The sequence below is a fragment of the Pelodiscus sinensis genome, chromosome 22 (genome assembly GCF_052426305.1).
Source record: "Pelodiscus sinensis isolate ZL-2025 chromosome 22, ASM5242630v1, whole genome shotgun sequence".
Taxonomy (NCBI): domain Eukaryota; kingdom Metazoa; phylum Chordata; order Testudines; family Trionychidae; genus Pelodiscus; species Pelodiscus sinensis.
In genome coordinates, this window is record NC_143073.1 from 26,348,427 (window position 1) to 26,359,515 (window position 11,089).

An 11,089-nucleotide genomic window follows, 5' to 3' on the forward strand; every position below is an offset into this window, starting at 1 on the left:
TAAGGAGTATGGTCTAGTGACACCCTGCCAAGAACATCGGGAGTGACCTGGTACCGGTACACAACATTTGATAAGCAAAAATCACCAATACAGCCATAGAACTGTCAATATTGTACAGTACAGCCCGACTAGCCGGTACAGTACAGCCTGAAGAGCCAGTACGGTACAGCCCGAATAGCCAGTACAGTACAGCCCAAACAGCCAGTAGAGTACAGCCCGAATAGCTGGTACAGTACAGCCCAAATAGCTGGTAGGGTACAGCCTGAATAGCCGGTACAGTACAGCCCGAATAGCCAGTACGTTACAGCCCAAATAGCTGGTACAGTACCGCCCAAATAGCCGGTACGTTACAGCCCAAATAGCTGATACAGTACAACCCAAATAGCCGGTATGTTACAGCCCAAATAGCTGGTACAGTACAGCCCAAATAGCCGGTACGTTACAGCCCGAATAGCCGGTACGGTACAGCCCAAATAGCCGGTACGGTACAGCCCGAATAGCCAGTACGGTACAGCCCGAATAGCCGGTACAGTACAGCCCAAATAGCCGGATGCATCCCAAATCTGTGCATAATCGGTATCTTATGCAATACGTAATCAATTGGTAGCTAGCACTGGAACGGCCCAGTGGACTGTACATATCGATGTAGAAGAGATTATCGGGGGCGGGGATGGGGCAGGGAGTCCCCACAACCTCAGTCGCTACCACTAGACGCTGGGCCTGCTCCTGCCGCCCGGTGCGTCGCGGACGCCTCTGCGCGAGGGGAAAGAACGAGGCCGCGCCCTCCCGTCTGACACCCGTACGGTGGAGCGGCCTGTGGGTTATAGCAACAAGTACGTGTGTGGCCATATCCTGGAAAGGGACGAGCTTGCGTAGCGCCCTCGGCGGCGGTGTTCTGTCAGCGTCGGTGCTGCCCGGCCCGTGTGTTGCGCTAGATCGGTGTCACCGTGCGTGGCTTCCCCTCGCTACTCGGGGCATAAGAAAGTTAGGAAGGACAGGGTTTACCTTTGGTGTCTGCTGGCTCTTTTCGTGTTTCGAAAAGCCAGAACCACACGACGTGTGTCACTCTGCGGTTACGTTCGCTGTTGGCTTTGTTGTGCTGTGTGCGATTCCGACTGGCCTGTGCTGGTCTGTGTGTGCGTGCCTCAGTTTCCCCGGGCACTGCGACACTGTCTACATGAGAAGAGGAGGCTGGGCAGGACTCACTGGGGAAGTAGGTTCAGTGTCTCACGGCCTGAGGCCCAGGCGACAGCAGGTAGCACAGGGGCCAGGAAGCAGGACAAAGCGGGAGGTGGGGCGGCCCTGGGGGCTGGGAGCAACGGCTGGGAGAGGGAGTTTTCAGCTAGCGGGGGGAGAAGGGAGCTCGCAGGCTCTGGGCCCCCCTGTCCCCGAGATGGGCTCTGCTGGCGGCTCCTGGTTCCTGTCACAACAAGTCTGAGCTGCCTGTGTCCCTGGGACCCAATAGACCTTCTCTGCTACCTGCCACCTGAAAGTCCCGCCTGGCCGCGGGAGGGGGTGCTAGGTCTGGGGACCCCCACACACACTTTGTGACACCAGCCCTCGCGCCGCACCCCAGAAGCAGCTGCACCTCGGGGGGGAAGGGGTCCCCGTGTCACCAGCCCTCATGCCGCACCCCAGAAGCAGCTGCACCTCAGGGGGGAAGGGGTCCCCGTGTCACCAGCCCTCATGCCGCACCCCAGAAGCAGCTGCACCTCAGGGGGGAAGGGGTCCCCTTGTCACCAGCCCTCATGCCGCACCCCAGAAGCAGCTGCACCTCGGGAGGGAAGGGGTCCCCGTGTCACCAGCCCTCATGCCGCACCCCAGAAGCAGCTGCACCTCGGGGAGGAAGGGGTCCCCGTGTCACCAGCCCTCATGCCACACCCCAGAAGCAGCTGCACCTCGGGGAGAAGGGGTCCCCGTGTCACCAGCCCTCATTCCACAGCCCAGAAGCAGCTGCACCTCGGGGGGGAAGGGGTCCCCGTGTCACCAGCCCTCATTCCACAGCCCAGAAGCAGCTGCACCTCGGGGAGAAGGGGTCCCCGTGTCACCAGCCCTCATGCCACAGCCCAGAAGCAGCTGCACCTCGGGGGGGAAGGGGTCCCCGTGTCACCAGCCCTCGCGCCGTGCCCTGGAGGGACCCCCGTGGCTCCCTGTGGGGTGGGCTTGAACCTGACCGTGGCCCCGGGGGCGGGGACCCTGGCGCTTTGCCAAAACCCAGCCTGTTGAGACACTCGGGACGGGCGATTCCGGCTCCCGCTTGCATCAGCCGTGTTGAGAAAGGCGCCGTGAAGCAACGCAGGCGCCCAGCCCCCCTGCCCCACAGCAGACACCCCGCGGCGCCGGGGGGCTGGGCAGGTGCCGGAGGGCGGGGGGTGCTCAGTGGGTGCGGGGGGGCTGGTCAGGTGCCGGAGGGTGGGGGGTGCTCAGCGGGTGCGGGGGGGCTGGTCAGGTGCCGGAGGGCGGGGGGTGCTCAGCGGGTGCGGGGGGGCTGGGCAGGTGCCGGAGGGCGGGGGGTGCTCAGCGGGTGCGGGGGGGCTGGGCAGGTGCCGCAGGGCGGGGGGTGCTCAGCGGGTGCGGGGGGGCTGGGCAGGTGCCGGAGGGCGGGGGGTGCTCAGTGGGTGCGGGGGGGGGGGCTGGGCAGGTTCCGGAGGGTGGGGGGTGCTCAGCGGGTGCGGGGGGGCTGGGCAGGTGCTGGAGGGCGGGGGGTGCTCAGTGGGTGCGGGGGGGGGGCTGGGCAGGTTCCGGAGGGCGGGGGGTGCTCAGCGGGTGCGGGGGGGCTGGGCAGGTGCCGGAGGGCGGGGGGTGCTCAGCGGGTGGGGGGTGCTCAGCGGGTGCCGGAGGGCGGGGGGTGCTCAGCGGGTGCGGGGGGGGGGCTGGGCAGGTGCCGGAGGGCGGGGGGTGCTCAGCGGGTGCGGGGGGGGGGGGCTGGGCAGGTGCTGGAGGGCGGGGGGTGCTCAGCGGGTGCGGGGGGGCTGGGCAGGTGCCGGAGGGCGGGGGGTGCTCAGCGGGTGGGGGGTGCTCAGCGGGTGCCGGAGGGCGGGGGGTGCTCAGCGGGTGCGGGGGGGGGGCTGGGCAGGTGCCGGAGGGCGGGGGGTGCTCAGCGGGTGCGGGGGGGGGGCTGGGCAGGTGCCGGAGGGCGGGGGGTGCTCAGCGGGTGCGGGGGGGGGCTGGGCAGGTGCCGGAGGGCGGGGGGTGCTCAGCGGGTGCGGGGGGGGGGGGCTGGGCAGGTGCTGGAGGGCGGGGGGTGCTCAGCGGGTGCGGGGGGGCTGGGCAGGTGCCGGAGGGCGGGGGGTGCTCAGCGGGTGGGGGGTGCTCAGCGGGTGCCGGAGGGCGGGGGGTGCTCAGCGGGTGCGGGGGGGGGGCTGGGCAGGTGCCGGAGGGCGGGGGGTGCTCAGCGGGTGCGGGGGGGCTGGGCAGGTGCCGGAGGGCGGGGGGTGCTCAGCGGGTGCGGGGGGGGGGGCTGGGCAGGTGCTGGAGGGCGGGGGGTGCTCAGCGGGTGCGGGGGGGCTGGGCAGGTGCCGGAGGGCGGGGGGTGCTCAGCGGGTGCGGGGGGGGGGCTGGGCAGGTGCCGGAGGGCGGGGGGTGCTCAGCGGGTGCAGGGGGGGGGCTGGGCAGGTGCTGGAGGGCGGGGGGTGCTCAGCGGGTGCGGGGGGGGGGCTGGGCAGGTGCCGGAGGGCGGGGGGTGCTCAGCGGGTGCGGGGGGGCTGGGCAGGTGCCGGAGGGCGGGGGGTGCTCAGCGGGTGGGGGGGGCTGGGCAGGTGCCGGAGGGCAGGGGGTGCTCAGCGGGTGGGGGGGGCTGGGCAGGTGCCGGAGGGCGGGGGGTGCTCAGCGGGTGGGGGGGGCTGGGCAGGTGCCGGAGGGCGGGGGGTGCTCAGCGGGTGCGGGGGGGGGGCTGGGCAGGTGCCGGAGGGCGGGGGGTGCTCAGTGGGTGCGGGGGGGCTGGGCAGGTGCCAGAGGGCGGGGGGTGCTCAGTGGGTGCGGGGGGGCTGGGCAGGTGCCAGAGGGCGGGGGGTGCTCAGCGGGTGCGGGGGGGGGGCTGGGCAGGTGCCAGAGGGCGGGGGGTGCTCAGTGGGTGCGGGGGGGGCTGGGCAGGTGCCAGAGGGCGGGGGGTGCTCAGCGGGTGCGGGGGGGGCTGTGCAGGTTCCGGAGGGCGGGGGGTGCTCAGCGGGTGCGGGGGGGCTGGGCAGGTGCCGGAGGGCGGGGGGTGCTCAGCGGGTGCGGGGGGGGGGGGCTGGGCAGGTGCCGGAGGGCGGGGGGTGCTCAGCGGGTGCGGGGGGGGGGCTGGGCAGGTGCCGGAGGGCGGGGGGTGCTCAGCGGGTGCGGGGGGGGGGGCTGGGCAGGTGCCGGAGGGCGGGGGGTGCTCAGCGGGTGCGGGGGGGGGGGCTGGGCAGGTGCCGGAGGGCGGGGGGTGCTCAGCGGGTGCGGGGGGGGGGGCTGGGCAGGTGCCGGAGGGCGGGGGGTGCTCAGCGGGTGCGGGGGGGCTGGGCAGGTGCCGGAGGGCGGGGGGTGCTCAGCGGGTGGGGGGGGGGTGCTGGGCAGGTGCCGGAGGGCGGGGGGTGCTCAGCGGGTGCGGGGGGGGCCCTAGCCACTCGCGGGGCAGCTCGGGCGCTGGCCTTGCCTCCTCGCACTGGGCAGCAGGGGGCCAAACCGGGGCGACTGGGGGGCCGGGGGCCACATGGACCCCCTGTCTGGGATCAGGGACCCCTGGGCCGGGCGCCGCCCAGACCCAGCCAAAGACAGGCCCTGCCGGGCTGGGATTGGGGCCTGTTGTACCGGGGCTTCCTCACGGAGGCTGGGCAGGTGTGTGTGTGTGTGTGTGTGTGTGTGTGTGTGTGTGTGTGTGTGTGTGATTTTCTAGCCCAGTCCCTAGTCCCCACATCAAATGCCCCCCCCAATGCCCACATAGCAGGACTCAGCCCCTTCAGCAGGGGGTAGCGCGCGCACACACACACACACACACACACACACGCACACACACACACACACAGAGCAGGGCTCAGCCCCTCCAGTAGGGGGCAGCGCGTGTGCACACACACACACACACACACACACACACACGCACACACACACACACACACACACAGAGCAGGGCTCAGCCCCTCCAGTAGGGGGTAGCGCGCGCGCACACACACACACACACACGCACACACACGCACAGAGCAGGGCTCAGCCCCTCCAGTAGGGGGCAGCGTACACACACACACTCACACACACACACACACACACACACACGCACACACACACACACACAGAGCAGGGCTCAGCCCCTCCAGTAGGGGGCAGCGTACACGCACACACACACACACACACACACACACAGAGCAGGGCCCAGCAGGGGGCAGCCCCCCGGCAGATCACGAGCCAAAGCCCTGATCTTCCCAGGGCACGAGAGGTCGAGGGGCACGGGGGGGGGGCTCTGTGGCTGCCCCACATCCAGGGCCTGGGACCCAGCCGGGGGCCGCCGTGGGGCTGGTTGCCCAATGGGCTCATTGCCCCAGAGCTGCGGAAGCGGCTCCGTTTGGCAATTCACGCTGCGGGGGGGGGGGCTATAATTAGAGGCTCCCCCAACTCCCCCGCCCTCCTGGACACACGGCGCCGTTCCCAGAGACTGGCCGGGCGCGCCAGGGCCATGGGGGGGCCTGGGGCTGGACCCGGGGCGCTGGCGGCTGCAATGCTGGGACTGCTGGCGACGGCGCTGCTCATTCCAGGTACCGACAGCCCCGACTCCCGGCTCTCTGGAGGGGAGCGCGGTCCAGTGGTTAGAGCGGGGAGGGCTGGGGGCCCCGACTCCCGGCTCTCTGGAGGGGAGCGGGGTCCAGTGGTTAGAGCAGGCAGGGCTGGGGGCCTGGACTCCGGGGTCTGTGGGAGGGGAGCGGGGCCCAGTGGTTAGAGCGGGGAGGGCTGGGGGCCCGGACTCCAGGGTCTGTGGGAAGGGAGCGGGGTCCAGTGGTTAGAGCGGGGCTGAGTTGGGGTCGGGGAGCCAGGACTCCTGGATTCGCTCCCCAGCTCTGGACCCAGCAGGTCTGCCTCACCCCCAGCGGGCACAGCTTGTGGTATTGTTGTGTCATGGGCTTGGGCAGCACACACTGAATTCCAGACACACAACGCAGCTCGCCTTGCTCACCCAGCCCATCACACACACACACACGCACACACACGTGCACGCACACACACACAGACTCCTTCCTTCCAGCAGGGGGCAGCAGAGACCACACACACACACACACACACACACACACACACACACACACACACACACACACACAGAGCAGGGGGCAGCAGACACACACACACACACACACGCGCGCGGAGACATACACCCCTCGGCTCCCACCCCATGTGTGTCCCTGCAGGGGCCGGCTCCTTGCGCTGCCACAGCCACATCTCCGTGCTGCATCGCAGTCTGGGGGGCAAACAGCTCGACATCATCACCCACAACGGCACCGAGTCCTGCGCCCCGGCCCTCAGCACCTGCCTGGAGGCTGTGGTCACCCTCAGGGCAGGTACTGCCCGCGGAACAGAGGGCCAGACACCGGGGGAGATGGGCCCATGGGATGAGGCGGGGGAGATCCAGGGGGAGATGGGGTTGGGGGGGCAGAGGGGGAGATCCAGGGGGAGATGGACCCATAGGGCGGAGGAGGAGGTCCCGGGGCAGATGGGGGCGGAGGAGGAAGTCCCGGGGCAGATGGGGGCGGGGGGGCGGAGGAGGAAGTCCCGGGGCAGATGGGGACGGAGGGGGAGGTCCCGGGGCAGATGGGGGTGGAGGAGGAGGTCCCAGGGCAGATGGGGACGGAGGGGGAGGTCCCGGGGCAGATGGGGGCGGGGGCTGATTGCAGGGGGTCCCCAGAGAGGCCGGGCTCAGACCCACCCTGCCACTGTCCGTCCCTGTCCCGGCGCGGCTCTTTCTGCAGGGGACACGTCCGTGACTCTGACCCAGAGGGGGTGCGGCGATGGACACCCCACGGCCGACACCGACACCCCTGCTGCACCGACCGGGTTCCTGCGAACCCAGGCCCACATCCGCTCCTGCCGGTCTGACCTGTGCAACGCCCCCGGGACGGGGACGGAGCCCCCCAGCCAGGGCACAGGTAGCGGGAATGGGACAGGGGGTTGTCCTATCTCTGGGGCACCAGCTTCCACCAGGCTCCGGGGCAGGACTGGCCATGGGGGGCAGGGAATGGGGGCAAGGGCCTGTTCCCTCTATGGGGCGCCGGCTCCCACCCGGCCCCGGGGCAGGACTGGCCGTGGGGGGCAGGGAATGGGGCAGGGTCCTGTCCCCTCTATGGGGAGCCGGCTCCCACCCGGCCCTGGGGCAGGACTGGCCGTGGGGGGTGGGGAATGGGGCAGGGTCCTGTCCCCTCTATGGGGCGCCGGCTCCCACCCAGCCCTGGGGCAGGACTGGCCGTGGGGGGCAGGGAATGGGGCCGGGTCCTGTCCCCTCTATGGGGCGCCGGCTCCCACCCAGCCCTGGGGCAGGACTGGCCGTGGGGGGTGGGGAATGGGGCAGGGTCCTGTCCCCTCTATGGGGCGCCGGCTCCCACCCAGCCCTGGGGCAGGACTGGCCGTGGGGGGCAGGGAATGGGGCAGGGTCCTGTCCCCTCTATGGGGCGCCGGCTCCCACCCGGCCTTGGGGCAGGACTGGCCGTGGGGGGCAGGGAATGGGGCAGGGTCCTGTCCCCTCTATGGGGAGCCGGCTCCCACCCAGCCCTGGGGAAGGACTGGCCGTGGGGGGCAGGGAATGGGGGCAGGGCCTGTCCGCTCCAGGGGGCCGGCTCTGAACCCCGTCTCGTTGCAGCTCCGGGCCCCCGCGGCCCCACCCAGTGCTACGTGGGCCTGAGCCTCGACCCCCAGCCCCACGTGCTGCAGCGGCTGACGTGCGAGGGGGACAAGGCACGCTGCTACCACGGCAACGGCACGTTCACCGCAGGTGGGTGGGCGCGTGGGGCTTAGCGCCCCCTGCTGCCCTTGGGCTGCACTGCACCCCCCAGCGAGCGGGACGGCCCCACGGGCTGGGCACCGCCCGGGTCACCCTTGCTCTGGCGGGCCGGGCTCTGCCTTCCCCCACCCGCCGTGGGTCCCCTCCCCGCTGGGAAGGCCGCGCCGAAGGGCCACCACGTCGTGAACCCCCTAAAACTACCTTGTAACTGCCCCCCCCAGCTGAGAAACGGGGGCTGGTCTCCCCCGGGAAATCCGCAGCCAGGAGAAGCGCACACCAGGCCGGATTTCACGGAGGAGACCAGATTTCACGGGCCGTGCCACGTTTTTCACGGCCGTGCATCGGGTAGGGCCCCACTCCCACACAATGGCCGCCCCAGGGCACTCTGGGAAGGCCCCTTGCCCTGGACCTTTTAATGGCTTCCTCCCTGCTTCCTGGGAAGGTTGCCATGACGACCACCCCGTGGCCATGACCCCCCCCCCTTGTTACCCGAAGTGCCCCTGGCCTTGGGGTTTGCTCATTAATTAGGGTCACTCTCAGGGCGGTTGCTAATTTCACCAACGTGAAATTTCACCAATGTGCTGCTTGTGCGACTTGTGCTCTGCCCTGGAGCTTTGCTGCTCCCACCTGCCCGTTTTCTCCCCGGGGCCGGCCCGCAGGACCTAGGCCCCCAGGCCGGGTTCTGCCCCCAGGATCAGGCAAACCTCCCCCCCCCACACACACACACACACCGGAGCACGAGGGTTAACCAGCGCTCGCACGCGGACGCCGATACGTGCCTGGCCTCAGCCGGCTGCTGGGCCCCTCCTGCCCTGGGACTCAGGGGGCAGGTTTATCAGCCCCTTACGCTGCCCCCCGCCCCCTTTCCCACCACAGCCGTCCTGCCAGCGACCCACGGACTGACCCGCCCCACGGCGCTTGGGGTGGGCCGGGATCCTAGGACCCTCGCTGCAGAGGGGATGGGGGAGCAAAACCGCCCCCAAAAGGAGAGCGAAGCGGCCAGCTTGGCCACGCCAGCGATTTATTCCCAGGCAGACACCAGCCACGGGGAGCCCGACCCCCGGCACCGCATCACAGCTGGCACGCCGGGCCTGCTCCCATCCGGCGAGGCAGGAGGCTGGGGGGTCTCACGCCTCTACAGCTGGAACGGGTCGGGGGTCCCGGGGGGTGGGAGCTGGCTGGCTGTCCCTCTGGCTGGCCCATCTTCCATGCCACTGAGCAGGGGTGGCTCCTTAACCCTCACTGGCTGCCCCATTGCACCCTGGGAAGGTCGGCGTCAGTCGCTCCGTGGCTGCCCCATTGCACCCTGGGACGGTCGGCGTCAGTCGCTCCGTGGCTGCCCCATTGCACCCTGGGACGGTCCGCGTCAGTCGCTCCGTGGCTGCCCCATTGCACCCTGGGACGGTCGGCGTCAGTCGCTCCGTGGCTGCCCCATTGCACCCTGGGACGGTCGGCGTCAGTCGCTCCGTGGCTGCCCCCTTGCACCCTGGGACGGTCCGCGTCAGTCGCTCCGTGGCTGTCCCCCTTGCACCCTGGGACGGTCGGCGTCAGTCGCTCGGCGGCTGCCCCCTTGCACCCTGGGACGGTCGGCGTCAGTCGCTCGGCGGCTGCCCCCTTGCACCCTGGGACGGTCGGCGTCAGTCGCTCCGTGGCTGCCCCCTTGCACCCTGGGACGGTCGGCGTCAGTCGCTCCGTGGCTGCCCCCTTGCACCCTGGGACGGTCGGCGTCAGTCGCTCGGCGGCTGCCCCCTTGCACCCTGGGACGGTCGGCGTCAGTCGCTCGGCGGCTGCCCCATTGCACCCTGGGACGGTCGCTGTCTCTCACACACGTCCCCCTTGTGCCCACAGGGAAGCTGGTGGTGCCCGTCTTCGAGTGGAGCTGCCAGGCCCCGCCTTGTGCGCTGCCCTTGAGCCGCCGCTTCGGCCCCGTGCAGCTCAGCCAGGCCGGCACCTGCTGCTCCGGCAGCCTCTGCAACAGGCCGGGAGCCCCGGCACAGGCCGCCCATGGCCCCGAAGAGCCCACCCACCAGGTGCCCACTGGAGTGCCCGGCCGCCACCCCCGGCACCGGATCACAGCCAGGAAAGACCACAAGCACCCTGGGCCCATCTCTAGCACCGCGGCTCCGCACCCGGAGACGACCGACTACGACATAGAGCCACCCGGCCCCAAGACCCCCGACTTCGACACGGAGCCGCCTGAGACCACCGACTTCGACACGGAGCCGCCCGAGACCACCGACTTCGACTACGAGGAGCCCGGCCACAAGGGGGCGACGCCCCGCAGCACCCGCCCCCACCCCACCCAGCCCGGCAAGAAAAACAGCCCCTCCACAAACACCGCACGCCAACCCTACATCCAAAAGGTCCCCAATCCTGGGCCCCACAAATCCCAGGCACCAGGCCTACACTTCTGCCCCCTGCTGGTGGTGCTGGGGACAGCCCTCCTGGGGCTGTGAGGGAGGCGGGTTCCATCCCCAGCTCTCAGTGACTCTACCCTCGTGCCTCAGTTTCCCCCCTTGAAAGCCAGCATTTCCCTACGTTGCTGCTGCTGGGTTCAGTCCCTATTAGCCCCCTGCAGCCTCCTCCCCCATCCTCGCTCTTTAATAAAATCTCTTACCCACAAGCCTTTGCTTTGCCCCGTTGGGCGCTCTCCTTGCCCCAGGCCCGCTGGACCCTACTCCTGCCCAGTGGAGGGGACAGGCCAGCCCCCAACTCGACAGGCTGGGCCCCCCCCATCCCATCCCAGTCTGGGCTGGGTAACCCCTGCCCCACCCCAGAGGTGGCTGCATCACAGCCCCGGCAAGAGCTCCCTGCATAACCCGGCCCCAGGGCGGTTGGTTTCCCACATGCTGCCCCCACAGCAGGTTCGGGGAGCCAGGCGGCCCCACCCCCCTGCCAAGCACAGCTGAGACCCCCTCTGCACCCCACACGCCCACCACCGACCAGCCTCCCTGAGCTACTGCCAGCCCAGGGCACAGGGTCTGGCGCTGCCCTGCCTCCTGGCATCAGATAAAGTACCGGGAGGGAGTTAATGGGACCCAAAAGCAAGAGGGGGCTGGGAGCCAGGACTCCTGGGGTCTCTCCGTGGCTCAGGAGGGCAGTGGGGGCTAGTGGTTGGGGGGGCTGGGAGCCAGGACTCGGGGGTCTCTCCCT

At 70.1% G+C, this 11,089-nt stretch overlaps 1 protein-coding gene across 2 annotated transcripts; it reads left to right on the forward strand.

Annotated features, from left to right (window-relative positions):
- Positions 1–1,733: 1,733 nt before the first annotated feature.
- Positions 1,734–10,996, forward strand: LOC142819548 (uncharacterized). 2 transcript variants are annotated; one of them, XM_089772325.1, is made up of 5 exons: positions 1,734–2,355; positions 6,354–6,503; positions 6,912–7,088; positions 7,796–7,927; positions 9,785–10,996. In XM_089772325.1, exons 1-5 carry the CDS (start codon positions 1,749–1,751, stop codon positions 10,390–10,392), a joined length of 1,674 nt encoding a protein of 557 aa, XP_089628451.1. In that variant the 5' UTR covers positions 1,734–1,748; the 3' UTR covers positions 10,393–10,996. The 2 variants fall into 2 exon arrangements, with proteins under 2 accessions (XP_089628451.1, XP_075763595.2); XM_075907480.2 differs by lacking the exon at positions 1,734–2,355 and adding an exon at positions 5,313–5,708 and having other exon boundaries at positions 9,785–10,967.
- Positions 10,997–11,089: the final 93 nt, after the last annotated feature.